General features: G+C 40.2%; 1 protein-coding gene across 1 annotated transcript; it reads left to right on the top strand.

Moving 5' to 3' along the window:
• Positions 1–4,144: 4,144 nt before the first annotated feature.
• LOC124287895 (lysine--tRNA ligase-like) lies at positions 4,145–21,133 on the top strand. Its single transcript, XM_046724378.1, is given in 16 exon segments — positions 4,145–4,210; positions 8,497–8,632; positions 9,806–9,968; positions 11,523–11,616; positions 12,034–12,116; positions 12,759–12,862; positions 13,276–13,401; positions 13,840–13,959; positions 15,341–15,503; positions 16,918–16,935; positions 16,938–17,090; positions 18,046–18,131; positions 18,798–18,883; positions 19,305–19,431; positions 19,756–19,899; positions 20,554–21,133. Coding segments are annotated over 16 exon segments (1,725 nt in total). The 5' UTR covers positions 4,145–4,178; the 3' UTR covers positions 20,644–21,133.
• Positions 21,134–21,614: the final 481 nt, after the last annotated feature.

The following is a 21,614-nucleotide window of genomic DNA, read 5'->3' as shown; positions in this document are numbered from 1 at the left end:
TACATAGGTTTGCCTCCCAGTCCCTGATTCCCAATAGTTTCCCTGATATTTTAACTGAAGCAAGTCTAGATTTTCAACAGGTTCTGAATTTCCAATCTCACTAGTTCTCCTTTTCAATTTAAATAGAATTAATAGTTCACTGTTGAATTACTAGATAGGGCACATGCATGTGGAGCGCTTAGACTGACATTGCCCACAGAAATAAACTTACCTCATTTTAAAAAGATATATTGACAATTACATAAAAAATAACCCAAGAGGATTCCGGAACAACTCTAACTTTCAAAGCTGAGATAATCTAGACCTGCCCAGTCATTCTAAACATGAGTTGGGCGGTTTTAATACTTATTTTCTCGGGTCTGAAGAGACCAATGCTGGGTCGTCCATGTATCGACACGTGTGTTCCGATAGCCGGGTACAAATCACGTGTTCGGCCGTTCGGGGAGGAATGCAGGGTCTTTCATAGTGTTGTTAAGGTTGTATATAAAGCGTAGGCGTGGTATCCCAGCAACCAAACAATCCGCAGTTGACTTGAGGGATATTGAGTGACAGTCGGAATAATCATTCAGATCTTCCGCGGCGATAACGTTGTTAAGTTTCAACAAGAGTGTTGGCACTCGACCTGTATAGGTTGTTTTATCTACCGAATTGTTCCAGCACGTATAGTTTTGTGTATACAAACTGAAATTGATACTTTTATTTCGCCTTTTTCTTTCTTTCTTTATATTTATTTTTAATAATGATTTTGTTGTTGTTTAAACAAATTCCCGAACTTGCATAAATTATAATATATTTACACACATTTATATCTGGACAGAACACAGGGTCAGTTATGAGTTCTATTCACCACACGGGTACAACGTGCTATTGCTGGAATATTGCTTAAACCATACTAAGGGCCTATTCGATTATGCTAAACCGGTTTTGGTTTCGGGAAAACAATGCACTCGATTATGTCGAAACCTAAAACTGGGTTCTGAAACTTCGAAACAATCTCCGAGGCAGGTTTCGCAGTTTCAGTTTCGCGTTCTCTCACAACAAACATGGCGGAATGTTCAGCTGATCTTGGTGGCAAAATAGAGCAGCAGTTTTGGGAACCAAAATAATGATAAAAATCAACTGAGAACTAGGAAAATATTATTTAAAGCCCCAGTCTATTGAACATGACTATTTTATGTAACTTGTATATATATAATTACTTTTATCAGTATAATTACATATACGCAAATATTTACCTCCAAAAGCATCTCATCTCTTTATTATTTGTTAATTCACTGATAAAATGAAAAACATATGCTGTCATCCAATTCGTTCCACATATACAGTAGCTGAGACATTTTTTGGGTATCCATTTTGAACCGGATGGTGAAACCATCCACTCATTTATAAAACTAGAAATTAGTTTCACTTTGAAACCATGTATCCGAAACTAGACACTCGTTTATAACAGGAGAAACCAGTTTCAAAAACCAAAACCAGTTTCGCAATAATCGAACAGGCCCTAAGTCAGTTGTGAAGGAAAATATCTACGGAACTGACAAAGTACAATCAAACTGAAAAATCTATCACTCACTCACACTCACATTTGAAACGTACAACATACACCAGCTTATAATTCGGGACCGTTCATAATTTATGGCAAGGGGTGTGGGGTGAGGTGATGATGATTTTTATGGAGAAGCATGTACAATGTGAATGACACCCCCCACAGAATGTATGTACAAAGTAAGTGACCCCCTGCGTGACATGTACATAATCAATTACCCCTCTCCCCTTCCCAAATCTTTCAAGCATAATTTTAAAATATTTCTATGTACAAAACTTCTAACCCCTAGTACTTGTGTACAAATCATGTGATGACCCCCCCCCCCACCCCACCCCACACACACAGAACAAAATTAGGAACGGTCCCTTATACTTGGGCGCTGAGGTAGCCAATTGACGGTCAAGCTGAAGACTCGGATTCAATGTTCGACTCCTGTTTTGCATACAATGGGTGAAAAAAACATCGCAAAATGCCTGATACCAAAAACAATGTTTACAAACGTAAACCAGTGTTAATTATACCACCCAACAAAAGTTTAGACTCAGCTAATGTTACTCACTACATGTTATGTACAGATATGTAGTTACATCGAAGATGAATTTCTCCACTAACTTGGGGGAACCATCTGCAAACATTTTGCAGATGCATTGCACGAGAATCATACATCAAATAGCTGAAAAGCATGTGCAAATATCGCGCATGTGAACAGCTGCGTTTTGGTGAAAAGTTTTGTTAAGAATTCGCTAATTTTCACCGAGTTGAGGTTTTAAATAAAAAAATAAAAAAAATAGAGCTATTATAATTTCGCTATATACCTCTGATTTTCTGTTTACCTCCATTCTACCGTAACTGTGTTATTAAAATTTAAGAAAAATACATATTGTGATGGAAAACCAGATGTATATAACGTGATTATGTACCTCTGAATGACTTCATCGATCACAATCAAGTATTTACTGAAGTCGTGGTAGAAATGAGGTTGGAGAACTCAACGAATGGTCGTCTTCGGCAAAAAACATGTAAGTTACATAATCAATGTGTATTTGATTGCTTGAACTTGTTTTTGTTTTTTAATATGTGCACTATTTCAGAACCACAATTGTGTGACAATGGTATACAAAAATGTAGCTGTTCAAGCCAGGATAAAACATATATACATTCGTCTAACTGAATTTTGCACAAACATGTTTAGAGAAAACGGGGATTTTGCACACCACCAATAATTTGGGTACATTTTGTCCATTTAGTTCTATTCACTGATGAGGGGCGGTGGGGTAACCTAGTGGTTAAAGCGTTCGCTCGTCACGCCGAAGACCCGGGTTCGATTCCCCACATGGGCACAATGTGTTAAGCCCATTTCTGGTGTCCCCCGCCGTGATATTGCTGGAATATTGCTAAAAGCGGCGTAAAACTAAACTCAGTCAGTCAGTCAGTATTCACTGATGAATTGATTTGTCAAGTTAAAAATGGGAACGATGTGAAGAAGTGAGCTTAATCTGACCGTAGCCAACCAAAGTACATTTGGATGAATATGAAAACTAAGTTCATTAATCGGTTTTTGCTTGGCCTAAATGGCAACATTTAGAAGATTTATTGTACTTGTAAAATAAACACGGGGAAAATGTGAATGGAAACGAAAGTAAATTACAACAAGAATATTATAATTAGGGACCGTTCATAATTTATGGCTAGGGGTGGTGGTGATGATCTTTATGGAGAAGCATGCATAATGTGAATGACCCCAAAAAAAATGTACAAAATAGGTACCAAATAAGTGACCCCCCGCATGTCATGTACAAAATCAATGATCCCCCCTTCCATAATTTATAAGCATAATTTAAAACATATTTTTATGTACAAAATTGCTGACCCCACCCTAGTACGTGTGTACAAATTTGCTGACCCCCACGAACAAAATGGTGTGACCCCCACCCCACTCCGTTAAAATCATCACAACCCCTAGCCATAAATTATGAACGGTCCCTTACGTAAATACAACATAAAATCATTGTCATAAAGTGATAGTAACGACATAATTCTTTTAGAGCGATACTGCATTTGATATGATCAGATATTCTTTGTTCAAACAGGGAGACTATATAAGTTGTAGAGTATCCCTGGTTCAAAGTTCCACATTCAACGAGCCATGTTGTCAACTCTACAGTACCTATGAATGCAATGACCCGTTTTCATGTGGTATTTCAGCAAACTCGACGATCACAAATAACATAATAATAAACTATAGACAAACATTATTTTACCATTCTGTATGATTCCATCACACACAATACCCACGTTTCTGATAAAACATATATGATGTATCAGAGACCATATACCGGTATATGGTCTCTGGATGCATACAAGGATTAAACCTATTTACAGGTGATTTTATATAGACCCATATCCATCCATGTCCGGGAATGAAATACTTTATGTATAGATCTGTATGTCGTTGTACGAATGTAAATTTACAAAAATTGCAGTAATTATGAAGTAAATATAAACCAATAACTGGGAAAGTGACACATGAGTGATATTCCTCGTCACGTTTGACATGACAATGAAGAGTGTGATCCAAGGGAGACGACTCTATTTGCTTCCGCAAATCGGCCATTGGCGCACGTGTATCACAATGGCAGAGACGGGAGAGAAACTCAGCAAAAGGTTAGCGATGTTTGGACTCTAAAGATAAAGTCGTCATGTGATGTGTGGGTTTCATACAAACATGTAGAACGCAAACCGGATCGGCAGTGAACTTGCTGATTATTGGGTGTTTAACGTGAAACTCCTACTGTGATAACAACTGCTTGAGCAGTTGCCGCCTTGTTGCATCATCATAAATATTACTGTGTGACAGTGTCAGGACGTGTTTATTTCCGACGAAAACACTGTCCCCGGTTGTTAAACTTGGTCCCTACCTCGCTATATGGTTACATCGGGGCAGTGCGACTTGCCGGCTGCTCCAGCAATGTTCCGTAAACAAGCATTTTATGGTGCTTTAGTAGATTTGCATATAGGTTTGTCAACGTGTGTAATTTTTGACGATCGCTTTAGTGTATGATCAATAAATTCGAACTCATATTGACCAAAATACAGGCTTAGTATGTCATAGTCATATTACTTTATTCCAGATTGTTAGGTCAAACAATCATACACTTGCTGTACATACTTTCATTACAAATTCCACAACATGTATACTAGTATGGTGAACCAAAATACAACATGAACATATAACCATCACGCTGATGAAAACCCCTCACCTTAACTATCAGTATCATAACGGGGCGGTTGGGTAGCCTAGTGGTTAAAGCGTTCGCTCGTCACGCTGAAGACCCCGGTTCGATTCCCCACATGGGTACAATGTGTGAAGCCCATTTCTGGTGTCCCCCGCCGTGATATTGCTGGAATATTGCTGAAAGCGACGTAAAACTATACTCACTCACTCACTCATAACTTGTACTGTTTATGATACACTTATGAGACGTACGGGGCACTGATGACCCTTTGTGAATGACTGTCCTGGCACCTATGATATGGGACGTCACACGTCAGGCTGTTGGTGTCATTGTTACTCATGCTTTTGATCACTGGATTGTCTAGTCCAGACTCTATTATTTACAGTCTGCCGCCATATGGCTGGAATATTTCTGAGTGCTGAAGTCACGAATCAAGAATTTTATGAATCAATACGTATCACGATACCAATGTCACGATTCGACACGATCAATCACAATTTCGATACCTATTTTCGCGGCATTATTGCGTCCAAGATTTAGTTACATTTTGAACATTAATATTTCATATTTTATAATTGTCCATGAAAAGATCAACATTTTTTATTCTCAGAGATCAAAAAGTTCTAATTTCCCATCTTTGTGCATGAAAAATAATCATTTATAACTCTCATAACATCCAAAAAACATGATACAATTGCAAAATGTAAACGATACATAAACATATTTAAACCGATACTTTCAAAACTAAATATCGATGCAGTTTTTAATGTATCGATAATTGTGTCATCTTAGAAAAAGTGTTGATGCATTGATATATGGAAGTATCGTGGCATCCCTACTGAGTGCAGTGTTAAACAACTACCCAACCAATGACGGCAATGTTACCATGGTTACTGATGCAGTCAACCATCAGCCTGCCTAAGACTTAAATAGTACTGGTTGCCAGTTAACTGGTACCCTATAAAAGAAATTTTAAGTTCTGATATGTTTATATTAGAGTGAGTGAGCGAGTTTAGTTTTACACCGCACACAGCAATATTCCAGCTATATGGCGGCGGTCTGTAAATAATCGAGTCTGGACCAGACAATCCAGTGATCAACAGCATGAGCATCGACCTGCGCAATTGGGAACCGATGACTTGTGTCAACCAAGCCAGCGAGCCTGACAACCCGATCCCGTTAGTCGCCTCTTATGACAAAATGGGTTACTGTAGGTTCATTCTATTTTAGAAAGTTGGGATATTTTTCATGTTGAATCTAAGCATACACCAGTATATATAAAAGGAAATAGTAAACATTTGAGCATGCAATGGGAAAACAGATACATCTGGTAATAGAACAAGTGCAGGCAGGCAAAGTGTGATAAAATATGTTTTGAAAGTTGTTTTCTTCAAAGTTAGAAATTCTTAAACATATTTATGGACTTTTCTTTTATTCATGCGTATTCTAACATTGTACTTCGAGATTGCATCAATTTCATTTGTAAGCCTTTAGACATTTTTTGCTTCAAAGGGTTTGTTATCTGTGAAATTCAAGTCTACACAGCCAAGCAACATTAGTTGTGACCATAGTACCCTTATTAACATGAATTGGGAAATGAGTAATTAAAATTTTGGATTAACTGACATTTGCTGGCTGGCTGTGTAAACATCAAGCCCCAGAACAGGTGTAGATAAACCCTTGGAAAAACTGACGCTTAATGAGCTCACTAGATAACTTTGTCACTTTGCTCAATTTTACCAACACCAGCCCCATCATCTGAGACTGCAACATCGTGACATGATGCAGAGTCTGACGTCACTGCTCCGACAAGCCTCTTGGCAGTTTATGTCTGTCCAGCGGGTTACATCTCGACTCACATCGTCCCCCCTCCACACTGCATCCATGTTGGGTCCATGTAGTCGTCGGAGCCCTTCTCTTCAAATCCAGCCGCGAACCTTCTCAACTTCACCTTCTTTGAACAAATCACGGTAAATATACGTCAAGTCCCAATAGTGCAACCCTTTTGTTACCATAGTTACATAGACATTGAGATATTATATTTAAGTTTTCGGTACGGAAGATATTGACCTCTGAGAATGGTTGTGTTCAGATTTGAGAAACTTGATAAACACAATTGCAACGTTTTGAGAGTCAAGACAAATCAGTGTTGAATTATGCATTGCTTGGTTTGAAATGTAATGATACCAAAAGGGGTGGACTGTACATCATATTGGAAACTTTATCAACCTTTTTGATATGCATGAAAAGTACCAATTCCAACAGATATGGTTATAATGAAGATTATCCAGATTTACTCATTGTGTAGTTATAGCTGCCATCTATACATCGTTGTCAAAGTGCAACAAATCATGAAAATACAACTTCCTCAGCTTAATTAAAACAAATAGTATGCCACGCAAACAAAGACACAAAGTTGCTAGACAACAATTGAAGAAAGGGTAATTATTTGGAGTTAAACTTTCTGCTACATGTTTTTTATTGACTGGTATAAAGTGGGTGGGTGTATTTACAGTGTAACCCCTGTCTATCCGAGATAGTCCACACATATTACCCCAAATTGTCGTATTTGAAGAAGTAACAAAATTAGAAGTTTGGGAATCCTGTAGGTGTGCACGTTTCTACTTTGGTGACAAGACCAGATGAGGGTAACAAAATGCAAATTGTAATTTGTGAAAGTTGGCAGCTCTGCTAATGGCTTGTTAAGATGTTTAGAACTATTGAGGTACTATTTTCCTGGCAACATTTTGCATGGTCATCAGTTTCCCGCTGGTTGTTGTTTTGTTTAGCATTGTTTAGTCTTCGACTTCCTGTCTTGTTGAAACAGGATGAATGTATGCCAGATAAATGTTGTAAAGCCTCTAAGATAAACAAGTTACATAAACAAAATGTTCTCGTATTCATCTGAATAATGGTAAATATTTGCAGTTGTTGCACAAGACACTTCTACTTGGATAGTGAGACCGAGAGATTTAAATAGTAGTGTTATGTACACAATGTTCAAGGTAGGTATGAAATACAAGTGTGTATTTTCAGAAATAAGAAATACTGACGCACCTGTACATTTCCTGATAAAAGGGTTGCACTGATTGGCGAACTGATGTATTTTACCTTTTCTAAATGTTCTATCCAGGTTGTAATACTTCTATAACATAAACCGCCTCCGTGGTGTAGTGGTTAGAGCGTCTGCCCGGAGAGCGGAAGGTCGCGGGTTCGATCCCCGACTGCATCATACCAAAAGACGTTAAAATATGGTACTTGTTGGTCCCTGCCTGGCGCTTGGCATTAATGGGTACAAAAAGGACTGGTCGGCTCGGAGTCAGTATACTGTGTGTGAGTGGGGTATTCATGCTTCACTGCGGCATGGTATCTCAGTGGGCTAGCACTATAAAACCAGCTTAAGTCTGGGCTAGTACAAGCAGCCGCACATTACACACACACACACACGCATGCACGTCGTCATATGAGCGAAATATTCTCAAGCACGACGTTAAACCCAATTTCACCTCACCTCTATAACATAAACACCCACATCTGCTTGAAGATTTGTGTTATGATCCTTGCAACCATGTAACACCTACAGGATCCTTGGAGTGGAGCAGTGGTTGTGAGGTTGCACAGCGACGTGTATGAGTTACAGTGAACTATATGCTTCTTTCAGCAAACTGTGTGTCCCTACACTATCTGCTTCATTCGGCAAGTTGTGTGTTTCAGTGAGCTGAAGAGGCGGTTGAAGGCGGAAAAGAAGGCCGCTGAGAAAGCAGAGAAACAGGCAGCAGTGACAGCAGCTGAGTCAGTCAAGAAACCTACTGCGGAAAAGAAACAGGATGATGAAGACATTGACCCAAATGTGAGTCTGATATTTATATTTTGATGTGTGAATAATAATTTAAAGCAAAATTTTAAAATACTATAGATACCTTACCGATACTTTTCTTGTGTCAACAATTAAGTCATTTTAACAGCGTCTCATATTGTGTCAGTACTGTAGTGTGTACACCAGTCCAGATATGGGTTTGAACTAGTCTTCCTCTGCACATGCTTGTCGAAAGACGCAACGCCGAAGACCCGGGTTCGATTCCCCACATGGGTACAATGTGTGAAGCCCATTTCTGGTGTCCCCTGCCGTGATATAGCTGCAATATGGCTAAAAGCGGCGTAAAACCTCAACTCACTCACTCATTCATTATGTCAAGCACTGGATTTGTCAAACATATTAAATAGAGTCAACATCGCAAGGTTTTCATTAAATTGATAATTAAACATGTTTTTAAAAAGTCTTCAGCTAAACCTATCAGTGAACTATAATGTGATGAGGAAAAGGTGAGACTTACTAGTTACTTGTCTGTGATGGATTGACATTTTTTGACTTGTGACATCTCAGAGTTAACACTTGCTTTACAACTGGTCTACTTTGAACTTCATCTTGAACTCTTGATCAGGACTAAACTCACAACAAAATAAAATAAGTAGCACCTTCTCTGAGTACTGCCCTGGCCAGTTATCTCCCCTGAGTGTCACCAGAAAAAAATCAACATGGCTGAATTGTTAAGAAGCTTATCAAGATTACCAGGATTAATTTCCATTTAATTCTTGTCATGATTAGTTGTGCTGATAGTATTTTTTTTAAAACAAAGTAGGTGATTTACAAGTTACAACTTTTACATGATGATTGCATCAGCTTACTGTTGCCCGGTCCAGTGTCCATCCCAGGGTGTCCTTTATACAGGAATAGTACAAATTGCATCAGCTTTTGAAATCTGCAATGTTTCTATATATCAGTGAGTAGCTACAGGTGTCCTTCAGTTGAACTAAGTTGTGTCCCAAGTGATTTGCTCGGTTGTCACAAAGAGAGGTGTTATTCACTGACCAAAGTCGCTTTTCTTAGCAAGAAAACTTGTCAGATTTATTTGTCTTTTTGAGGTTAACACTATTTCTAGAGATAAGGATGTCAAGTTATCTCGAGGGAAAGGACAAAGACGGAACTGCAGCTGAAATTGGTGTTGATAATGTTTCTCCCCAGGAGTATTTCCGTTTGCGGTCTCGAGCGGTTGCTCAGTTGAAGGAGGAGAATGACCATCCCTACCCCCACAAGTACCACGTGGAGGTCTCACTGACGGAGTTCATAGCTCGGTACAATGGCGTGGCTGATGGAGAGATCCTTGATGATGTCGTCTCAGTTGCAGGTAGGACAGTTGTCTGGGGTTTACATTAGGAGAGGGACTTGATGTTGTAAAGGAAGGCTAATTTATTGGGCTTGATTTTGGCCGGTGCCAAATATTAGCGAAACCATGATTCTTTTTCCAGAAACAGATTCGGGTGATATCTATGACTTCATGATATTAACCACTTGATATATAAATAATTTCTCTTACGTCTATTATCATTTGGGGGTGGTAGGGTAGCCTAGTGGTTAAAGTGTTCACTCATCACACCGAAGACCAAGGTTCAATTCCCAAAATAGGTACAATGTGTGAAGCCCATTTGTGGTGTCCCCGTCGTGATATTGTTGGAATATAGCAAAAAGCGGCGTAAAACCAAACTGACTCACTAACTATTATCATTTGGAAAGATTCACACTTCAACAAATATTTATAGTTTCTTCTTAGAATTGGTCTTCAGCAAATTCAGGCTTGTAAGAGGCGACAAAGGGGATGGGTGGTCAGATTCTCTGACGCATGTCATTGTATCCCTGTTGCAAAGATCGATGCTTATGATATTAATCACTGGATTGTCTGGTCCTGATTATTTACAGACTGCCTTCATACAGCTTGAAAATTGCTGAGTGAGGATTTATACAACATGCAAACAATGCATCACAAAGTCATCGTACTGCTATGATAGTTGCAAGTCTGTGTTAAAGAGGCAGGTCTGTCATTTGTGGTCTTGCTTACAGCTCCACCGTATCCCAATTACGTAGACCGATGCTCATGCTGTTGATCACTGGATTGTCAGGTCCAGACTCGATTATTTACAGACCACCACCATATATCTTGAATATTACTGAGTGTCATTAAACAACAATAAAAATATATAACAAAATCATGGTCTAGTCTTTCCTGAGAGCGGCAGGATGGAGGTTAAACACATAGGCGGATCCAGAGAGGGGGTGCGCACCCCCCCTTTTGTCCAGAAAGTTTGTTATATGACCATTGAAACTCAGGTGGAAATGAAATGTGCACCCCCCCCTTTTCTCAATAGTGTGCACCCCCCTTTCTCAAAAAGCTGTATCCGCCCCTGAAACACTAGGCTGCATCATATGAAATGACATTAAGGATGATACGACGTGTTGTTAGTCGGGCTGGCCATTGACAGACACACCGGGCACTAAGAACTTTGGCCTAGTATGGAGACTGATGTGGTGGTGTGTGGTCCTGTGCATAGAGCCCAGGTTACAAATCAGATAAAGTTAAGGAACATTGGTATTGGAGAGTCCTTGGACCGTGTCTAGCAGCTAGACTCCTGAGAGTTATAGGACTTCAGTCCTGCCTCACTAAGCACACACGACACATGTGGTCTCAACCTTGGTAAATGAGTTTGTTCATAGATTGCCTCTGTTTATCCAGCTGTGAATGGGTACCTGGTGGGATGACTCATATGACTGTTAACCTTCTAGACCCAAAGGCAGCTTGGGTTATCTGGGGTAATAAGTGGTAATAATGAGCTAGCACAAGTGTGTGGAAACAGGCGCTTTATTAATAGCCATTGTTATTATTGAATAACACATGTTTGTGTTTCAGGTCGTATACACGCGAAGAGGTTGTCTGGTGCCAAGTTGATCTTCTATGATCTGCGGGGTGAAGATGTGAAGATCCAGGTCATGGCCAATGCCAAGTGAGTCCCACGTTCGTCAGGAAGGGATGTAGCCCAGTGGTTAAAGTGTTGGTTCATCACACCTAAGATTCGTGCTCAATTCTGTGCTCAATGTACGTAATGTTTGATGGTCGTTTGTGGTGTCCCTCTGCAGATATCGAAAGTGTACCTCTGAAACATGACTTCTTTTTGTGCTGTAGATGAAAGGTTTTTTAACATTCACGGGCGGCGATGTAGCCTTGTGGTTACAGTGATCATCACCCAAAATTCTGAGTTCAATTCCCAATGTGGGTTCAATGAAACCCACTAGGTGTCATTTGGTGTTATGTTGCTGGAATATTGGTCAAAGTATCACCATTAAATTTCTGTAAAACCATCCAAAGGTTAAGATGGTTTGCATGGCGTAGGTTGTTGAAGTGTAGCTGTGTTCATCTACAGGTACTACCAACCGGAGGCGGCCTTCGAGGGTGTCATGGACAAGGTGAAGAGAGGTGACATCATCGGTGTCCGCGGGCGACCAGGTGAGCTACAGTCATCCGTTGTTTGGGGCGGTGGGGTAGCCTATTGGTCACGCCGAAGACCCGGGTTCGAATCCCCACATGGCTACTATGTGTGAAGCCCATTTCCGGTGTCCCCTGCCGTGATGTTGCTGGAATATTGCTAAAAGCGGCGTAAAACCAAACTCAGTCAGTCAGTCATCCGTTGTTATGGGTGACAGCTAGAGCCAGTGATAATACATAAAACATTTTTCCCGTAACCTCCAATAACCTCCAATAACCCATGCTTGTCGTAAGTGGCAACTAACGGCTCACTGGCTTGGTTGACACATGTCATTGGTTCCCAATTGCGCAGATCAATGCTCATGCTGTTGATCACTGGATTGTCAGGTCCATTATTTACGGACCGCCGCCATATAACTGGAATATTGCTGAGTGCGATGTAAAACTAAACTCACTCACTCACTCACTTACTCGGAGGATGTGAGTTCGATACCTGGATGGGACTTAACACAACATCCGTACTAGAATCTTTACCACTTTCTAAATGGCTTTGTGTGTTCATGCTCGCCGGCCAGTAAACAACATTCACTCACTCACTCACTCACTCACTCACTCACTCACTCACTCACTCCTAATCACTTGCACTTTGTTTTATTTGTACAGGGAAGACGAAGAAGGGTGAGCTGAGCATCATACCCTCCGAGATCACCTTGCTGTCCCCCTGTCTACACCAGCTGCCTCATCTGTACTATGGGGTCAAGGATAAGGTGAGCTTCGGGATACCTTCATAAGGATCCTGGTTAAAAGTGATCCCCAACAACTGATGTAAATATGTTGAAATCATTCATTAGCTGCAATACTCATGTTTGATTTTCTGCTTGTGAAGACCTGGTTAGAATTCAGTGACCCATGCTTGTCATAAGCAACTAACGGGATCAGGTGGTCAGGCTTGCTGACTTGGTGGATGCATATTATGGTATTCCAAATGCGTAGATCGTTGCTCATGCTGTCAATCTGCCGTGATATTGCTGGAATATTGTTGGCATGATCAGTGGGATGTAATGTAAATATCGCAGTCAACTTCACTGTAATGATGTTCCTGCTGTGTTGGTAATATTTCAAATGGCAATAAAACAACATCCACGTTTTACAGCCTGTTTTTATCGTGTGTCATTCACAGGAAACAAGATTCAGACAGCGATATCTGGACTTGATTATTAATGAGCCTGTCAGAAGAAAGTTTGTCACTCGAGCCAAGATTATCAACTATGTACGCAGATTCCTGGATGATTTAGGATTCCTGGAGGTGAGTTGTTTGTACAATACATGGTCATCAAACTGCTAGTCTATGTAAAGGGATTTATTTTACTATTTATTTTACTGGAATTAGAATTCAGCATACTTTGAACGTAATTCGGACAATTCTGGTTTTGGTGCTTCCGAACAATTCAGTATGGCATTCATTGTGTAGCAGGGGCGGTGGGGTAGCCTAGTGGTTAAAGCGTTGGCTCGTCACGCCGAAGACCCGGGTTCGAATCCCCACATGGGTACAATGTGTGAAGCCCATTTCTGGTGTCCCCAGCCGTGATGTTGCTGGAATATTGCTAAAAGCGGCGTAAAACCAAACTCAGTCAGTCAGTCAGTCATTGTGTAGCAGAATTAAAATAATGAAAAAATTGCAAGTTACCCTCTCTTTTTTTGCAAACCAAGCAAATCTGATTTTTCTTTCTTTATCTGTGTGTAGGTGGAGACACCGATGATGAACATGATCCCAGGGGGTGCCACTGCCAAGCCGTTCATCACTCATCACAATGATCTGAAACTAGATCTGTTCATGAGGGTAGCGCCGGAGTTGTACCTCAAGGTAGGAGGGAGCATGTGGCCATGACGTCTAAGACTGTTTGGTTGTGATTTAGGGTTTGAATCCCATTTTGTCTCTGATATGTTTCTATGTTTGTCAACACCATACCCATTGCCTTGGCCCACTTGCAGAAAGGGATCTTAGCGCTATGACGATCTTTAGCCTATGTTGGAGAATGGGATCACTTTGTGCAAGTGGGCCCTGCTACAGTAGGGGCTTTTCTCAACCATTAAGCTGACTGTTCTGGAGGGTCCAGTCGATTAAAAGGGGATTTCATGTTTAGTTGATTATTGAAACGTTTAGTTGATTAAAAAGGATTTTCGCTTAGTTAATTGAAGGGGATTTCACGCTTAGTTGATTGAAGGATTTCACATTTAGTTGATTAAAAGGGGATTTCATGTTTAGTTGATTAAAGGGGATTTCACAGTTTTAAAAGGGGTTGATTGAAAAAGGGGATTTCACGTTTAGTTGATTAAAAGGGGATTTCACGTTTAGATTTCACTTAGTTTTAGTTGATTAAAAAGGATTTCACGTTTAGTTGATTGAAGGGGATTTCACGTTTAGTTGATTAAAAGGGGATTTCACATTTAGTTGATTAAAAGGATTTCACATTTAGTTGATTAAAGGGATTTCACGTTTAGTTGATTAAAAGGGATTTCACATTTAGTTGATTAAAAGGGATTTCACACGTTTAGTTGATTGAAAAGGATTTCCTTAATTTAGTTGATTCCGTTTAGTTGATTTAAAGGGATTTCGTTTAGTTGATTAAAAGGGATTTAGTTGATTAAAAGGATTTCACGTTTAGTTGATTGAAGGGGATTTCACGCTTAGGGAAGATTTCACATTTAGTTGATTAAAAGGGGGATTTCACGTTTAGTTGATTAAAAGGAGGGGAGTAAGTACATAAGGGTAGTTTTAGACTGGGCTTGGTGGAGGGGATTTCACGCGTTTAGTTGATTAAAAGGGGATTTCACATTTAGTTGATTGAAAGATAAGTCAAAATGTATGTAGTTTAGTTTAACTTCCACTGCAAAACATAGGTATTTTAGTTTTTATTTTCCACTGCGTACCACTGACACACAGTAATATAGCATTTGAACCAATTCATAACAGATTAACTAAAAAACATGAAATCATTGAGTGATCCTTAATTTCTTTTGAGAAGTATAGATAAATATCATCATTAGGAACCATTAGTGGTTCAGTTATTCATTCGTCACACCAAAGACCCGGGTTCGATTCCCCACATGGGTGAAATGTGTGAAGCCCATTTCTGGTGTCCCCTTCTGTGATATTGCTGGAATATTGCTAAAAGCAGCTGAAAATCATACTCACTCACTCATCATTTAAAACGAGTAAACATACACTGATGAAATCTCTTCAGATGTTGGTTGTGGGAGGCCTTGATCGGGTGTACGAGATTGGCAAGCAGTTCCGTAATGAGGGTATCGACATGACACACAACCCTGAGTTCACAACGTGCGAGTTCTATATGGCGTACGCCGACTATCAGGACCTAATGAAGATCACCGAGTCCATGGTCTCAGGTCAGTGTTGTCCACAGGGCTGTAGATATATTCCTTGCTGTCTTAGTGAAGGACGCTGGTAATAAATAGATTGATATGCTGAAAATCATCATAGTCAAACATGGAAATATATACGAATCATTTCAGCATAAGATGCATCAGTTTCCTTACTTTTGTTGACCTGTGAAGATACTGGTCTTCAGCAACCCATGCTTGTCGTAAGAGGCGACTAACGAGATCAGTTGGTCAGGCTCGATGACTAGGTTGACACATGTCATCGGTTCCCAATTGCTCAGATCGATGCTCATGATGCTGATCACTGGATTGTCTGTTCCAGACTGGATTATTTACAGACTGCTGCCAGAAAGCTGGAATATTGCTGAGTGCGACTTTAAACAACAAACCAACCAACCATACCTGTGCTTGTACACCTCATTGGCTTGGGGTCATTTCTTAATTACCTTTTAACAGCCATAAACTTTGCCACTACAGTAGTGCAGCTAATGTGTGAAAGACAAATTTCTGTTAGAAGTAATACTGTTGTCATTGCCCTATAAACATGATAAATCATTGAGCTTGTGTTAATGCGCACATTCTAGGAAGACACGTGGGGTAACCTAGTGGTTAAAGTGTTCGTTCATCACGCTGAAGACCTTAGTTCAATTCCCCGGATAGGTACAATGTGGGGATGACACGATCAGATGGTCAGATTCGTTAACTTGGTTCATGTCATTGTATCCCAATTGCGGTACATCAATGCTGTCAATCCCCCTATTGTCTGGTCCAGACTTGATGTTACAAAGTCTACCCAAGTTGTATATATCGGTGCTCATGATGTTAATCACTGGATTGTTTGGTGGAGATTCCATTATTTACGGGCAGTGGGGTAGCCTAGTGGTTAAAGCATTCGCTCGTCACTCCGAAGACCCGGGTTCGGTTCCCCGCATGGGTACAATGTGTGAAGCCCATTTCTGGTGTCCCCCGCCGTGTTATTGTTGGAATATTGCTTAAAGTGGCATGAAACTAAACTCACTCAGTCACTACTATTATTGAGAGAGATTTCAAAATGACATTACCTGATGAAGAGATTTTTAATGTTTTGGGATGGTAAATTCTGGGGAGAGAAGAGTGATGCTATTGTTTTGCTAAAACCTAACATTCTGTTCTTTTGCTACAATTGAAAATGGGGGAAATATTGCTGATACTCAACAGAGCTTCGAACGTTTTGGTTAGACTTAAAATAGTTAGCATAGCAAGAATATACATGGTATGTTGAAGCTTTGACTGTTTATGTTCAATACAGGATTTTTACCATTCCTAAATGTGTGATAACTTCTGTTTATCTTAATTTCATACCTTCTTGCTGCCTGTAGTGTAATATGCCACATTAACCTGACTATTTATCTGATTTTTACCTGTTTACCTGTGTGTACAGGTATGGTGAAGTATCTTTACGGGGTTACAAGGTCACGTTTCACCCTGATGGGCCAGATGGAGAAGGGGTGGAGATCGACTTCACACCACCCTTCAGGCGTATCAGTCTGTGTGAGGAGCTTGAGAAGATCCTCAAGGTGAAGTTCCCAGAACCAACAGCATTCAACACAGAAGGTGGGTAACATTGCAACATTGGTCATATAAGTGCTGTGACTACCTTTACCACAACCCATGTATCAGGAGTTTGTGTCAAAATTGCTCTCCAACTGTCCATGCATATTGTAAGAGTAAGAGGTGTCTGATGGGTAACTTGGCTGATTTGGTTTAATATTGTTGACTGTGGTAGGCTTGGTTGACTTGCTTTACTTTGGTTGGCTTGGTGTACTATCATTGATTTGGTTAACTGGGGTTGACTGTGGCTGCTTGGTTGTCTGTGGTGGCTTGGTTAACCGTTTGGATTGGTTGACTGTGGCTGCTTGGGGTTGTCTGTGGCTGCTTGGTTGACTGTGGTTGCTTGGTTGACTGTGGTTGCTTGGTTGACTTTTGCTTGGTTGACTGTGGTTGCTTGGTTGACTATTTTGCTTGGTTGACTGTGTTTGCTTGGTTGACTAGTTGCTTGGCTGACTAGTTGCTTGGTGGTCTGGTTGCTTGGCTGGCTGGCTGTTTGGCTTGGGTGACTGGTTGACTGGCAACTGGTTGATTTGATTGACTTGGTTGCCTTGGTTTACTGTGGTTGGTTTGGTTGATTTTGTTTACTGTGGTTGATTTGGTTGATTGGTTGACTGTGTTTTATTATTAATAATGTCAATTACTTGATCATTTGGCCACCACCTGATGATGTACAGTCTGTGTGGGTTTCTTGGCAATACTAACAAGGAATCAAACCTATGCCGTATTTCTATGTTTCCAAAGTTATATGAAAGTGAAACACAAATGAGTGACTTTATATACACAGGATGTCTTCATTTTATTTGATTTAGTTGTTTCTGATTATAGGTGGTTAGTAATGATAAACAAAGAAGGACTTATCATATTCTTTTGAGAATTTTATTTCTTTGAAACCATTTTTGTTATTTTGATTAAGTTAAGGTTGTGTTATGCTCCATTCAGTTTATGTTTGTGTCTGCAGGAGCCCGCAAGTTCTTTGATGATTTGTGTCGTAAGCTGGAGGTGGATTGTGCCGCCCCTCGGACACTCAGCCGTCTACTAGACAAGGTATAGTTACCATGGTTATAACAGTGACCTGTTAAATCCCAGTTGAAATCTGTCTTCAGCAACCTATATATGTCATAAGAGGCCCCAAACAGAATCAGGGCCCCGTTTCACAAAGAGCCTTCGTAGGGCTAAGATTTCGTAACTTTTCTCGTAGCATTCGTACCTCCTATACTGTAACGTTGATGTGCGATAGTCGTAGCGCTATGAAAACTTTGTGAAATGGGTCCTTGATGGTCAAGTCACAACACATGCTCATAGGATTGTCGCTGTATTGGTGCAATAATTTTGAGCGACATTAAACCTCATTCGCCTCGCCTCAATTCTGACTGTATATGTCTATTATTGGGAGGGTGGGGTAGTCCAGTGGTTAAAATGTTCACTCGTCACGCTGCAGACCCAAGTTCGATTCCCCACATGGGTACATTGTGTGAAGCCCATTTCTGGTGTCCCCTGCCTTGATGTTGCTGGAATATTGCTAAAAGCTGCTTAAAACCATACTCACTCACTCACTATGTCTATTACTTAGGAAGAACTACTAGCATGAGCAACTCTACTGAGGTTTATTTCTAATCCTGATCACTGTGCAACTTTAATGAAATTGACATTTTCTGTTATCTAAATCTCATCTTATGTTCGTCTTTGATATATTCTCTCGTCTTGTTTCAGCTGGTGGGTGAATATTTGGAGGAGAAAATCATCAACCCCGCTTTCATCATTGAACATCCTCAAGTGATGAGTCCACTAGCTAAATGGTCAGTTCTTGTCAGGAGATAGGGATGTTTTGACGATTCTAACCTGTGTGCCCTTGGCAAGAAAATTAGAGGAGTATATGATTTCGCCATTTGTGTTAATGAGTTCTATTTAGTTTGTGTTTGTCAGTCAGTCAATTACATCGTCCTGCTACTGACTTAAAAAACCATGGTAGCCCGTGAAGATTCTGGTTAGAATTTGTCTTCAGTAACCCATGCTTGTCATAAGAGGTGACTAACGGGATTGGGTGGTCAGGCTTGCTGACTTGGTTGACACGTCATCAGAATTACATAGATCGATGCTCATGCTGTTCTTTCCAGACTTGATTAGATAAATGTATAGACGGTTGCCATATGGTTGAAATATTGCGGAGTTCAAGAACAAACAGAACGTAACCGTGGTAACTCAAGTATCATGTTGCAGGCATCGGTCCAAGCCAGGTTTGACGGAACGGTTTGAGCTGTTTGTGATGAAGAAGGAGGTTGCCAATGCTTACACAGAGTTGAACGACCCTGTTGTGCAGAGAGATAGGTTTCAGCAGCAGGCCAAGGTATGTATGACACAATATTGCATGAGTGGGTGGAATGGACTAGTTTTGTGGTGGCCCATGGTCCTGTTTACAGTGTAGTTAGATAGGTGACCACATGACTCCTGAATATTTCTAACTCGGATTGTAACCCCTTCAAAATATGTACAGCAAACATTAGGTCTCCTAATGACTTCATTCAAAATGTCCCAGCAGTAGATGGGTAGCCAGTTCGATGAGATGGTATTGTGACTGATAGTCATGAAACACATCACAAGTCAGTCTGGGGACGTTAAACTGGCAGTGTTAATACCCATGTCTCTCACCATCTTGTTAATTCTGTTCCAGGACAAGGCAGCTGGTGATGATGAAGCCATGTTTGTGGATGAGAACTTTTGTACAGCACTGGAGTATGGGCTTCCTCCCACCGCAGGGTGGGGCATGGGGATCGACCGACTCACCATGTTCCTTACCGACTCCAACAACATCAAGGTAGGCAGATTAACCAGCTCTTAGGATTATCTGAGGCGAGGGAGTCCTAGGTGTGAATCCCAAAATCCATCCGACTCTTTGTGTCACCTGCTGTGGTATGGCTACAACAGTGCTTGAAGCTATTAAAACCTTACAGATTAGGATCACACAGGATTAAAGATTGTGGGTTTGATAGCCTGATTTTCATTTTGTTATTCTTGGTTGGTCAGCACCATATCCATGACTGCTTGTTTTAATTGGTTAATGTCTGGGATGACATTGCTTTCCCTTTCCAATGTGTATGTGCACAAATTGTGATTTGGGGCATGGGATCAGAAAGCTGAAATAATTTTAAAAACAGTTTGAAACTGAATTCTCACATAGTCTTGATGCTGTAAAGGTTCGTTCATTTACCCGGGACGTTCAACATATGTAATTCTGAGATCATTTTTCTGTGTTACTCATTTTCATTTTATGAAAGAGAAAAAACAATGACTATTCATGGTTTCACATGCATTACTTCAGACTTCCCTCCAACATTAAACGGACACATTTATCTAGAATATTGTTAAGGGCAGCATTTTAAACTCAACTCACTTATTTTTCTATGATGAATTACATATCATTATTGTATCAAGGACATCTCCATCCTAACCACAATGTTTTTGTCCACAGGAAGTACTCCTGTTCCCAGCAATGAAACCAGAAGACAACAACCCCAAGCCAGAAGACGCAGCAGACGCCAACCCGAAGGCAACGTCTTAACATCAGCTCCACACATCGCCTTCATGTCCGTGTCTACATGCCTTTCTAGGCATCACGCCATTGTTGGAACAGCCATTGTTAATCTTCGTTGTTTTATTTACCATGGCTCAGTTTCAAGACCAATGTCCACTATGTCGTCAGTAGCTACAGGGTAGGGTGAACGTGTCTATGTCAAAGATCAGTGAATCAAGGCTTGTAGAGTCCAGGATAGGATAAAGATGTCCATGAGTGATTAATTCTAAATGAATTGTACAGTTGTGTCAGTGTATCATTGATACCTCAAATGTTGAATCATATGGGAATTCAGTTTGAGTCGTATCGTCTCTCTGAAAGGACTATCATAAGATATGTTCCTGATTGAGAATCCATTTTGAGTCAGTATGCAATTTTGTCTGTGAAAGGAGCTTGAACGATTTCCTATGACCCGAACCCCCAGATTATATCTTCCATTTAACAAACAGAAAATGTACGATAAAACCTTGTTGACACTGAAATATTGTTGAAGACAAATTGTTTTTCTTGTTAAGGCAACAAGTTGACTTAGCCTGAAATTGGTGGTAGTGCTCTTTTCCTCGAGCAGAACTAAAAAAGCGCTTCACTATTTTCTTATTCATAGATCTGGTGGTGAACCCCATGGTCTAATAATGACTATATATGAAATTCGAACACCACAGTAGGTTGTTGAAAGTGGATCTGATGATGAAATTAAGGTCTCATCAACAATGTTTTCATTATCAGTTGTTCAAGTTTCATGTGAATTGTAACATATTCCATACAACTACTCACAACACTGTATCATGGCTGACATGTACTATACTGCTCAAAACAAGTTTGGGAACACTCCTCTTTCGTATGTTGTCACAATTAACACTACGACAGATTAAGAAGTCAGAAAAACACCTGTGATCTCTAATTTCTTTTGAGTAGTATATATTAGTTAAGAAACTGAGAGATTAATCTATTTTATTCAT

Source organism: Haliotis rubra, unplaced genomic scaffold (genome assembly GCF_003918875.1).
Source record: "Haliotis rubra isolate DU_JTF1 unplaced genomic scaffold, ASM391887v1 Scf408, whole genome shotgun sequence".
In the NCBI taxonomy this organism is placed as follows: Eukaryota; Metazoa; Mollusca; class Gastropoda; order Lepetellida; family Haliotidae; genus Haliotis; species Haliotis rubra.
Note: the sequence above shows the minus strand (reverse complement) of the source record. Positions and strands in the feature narration are given on the sequence as shown.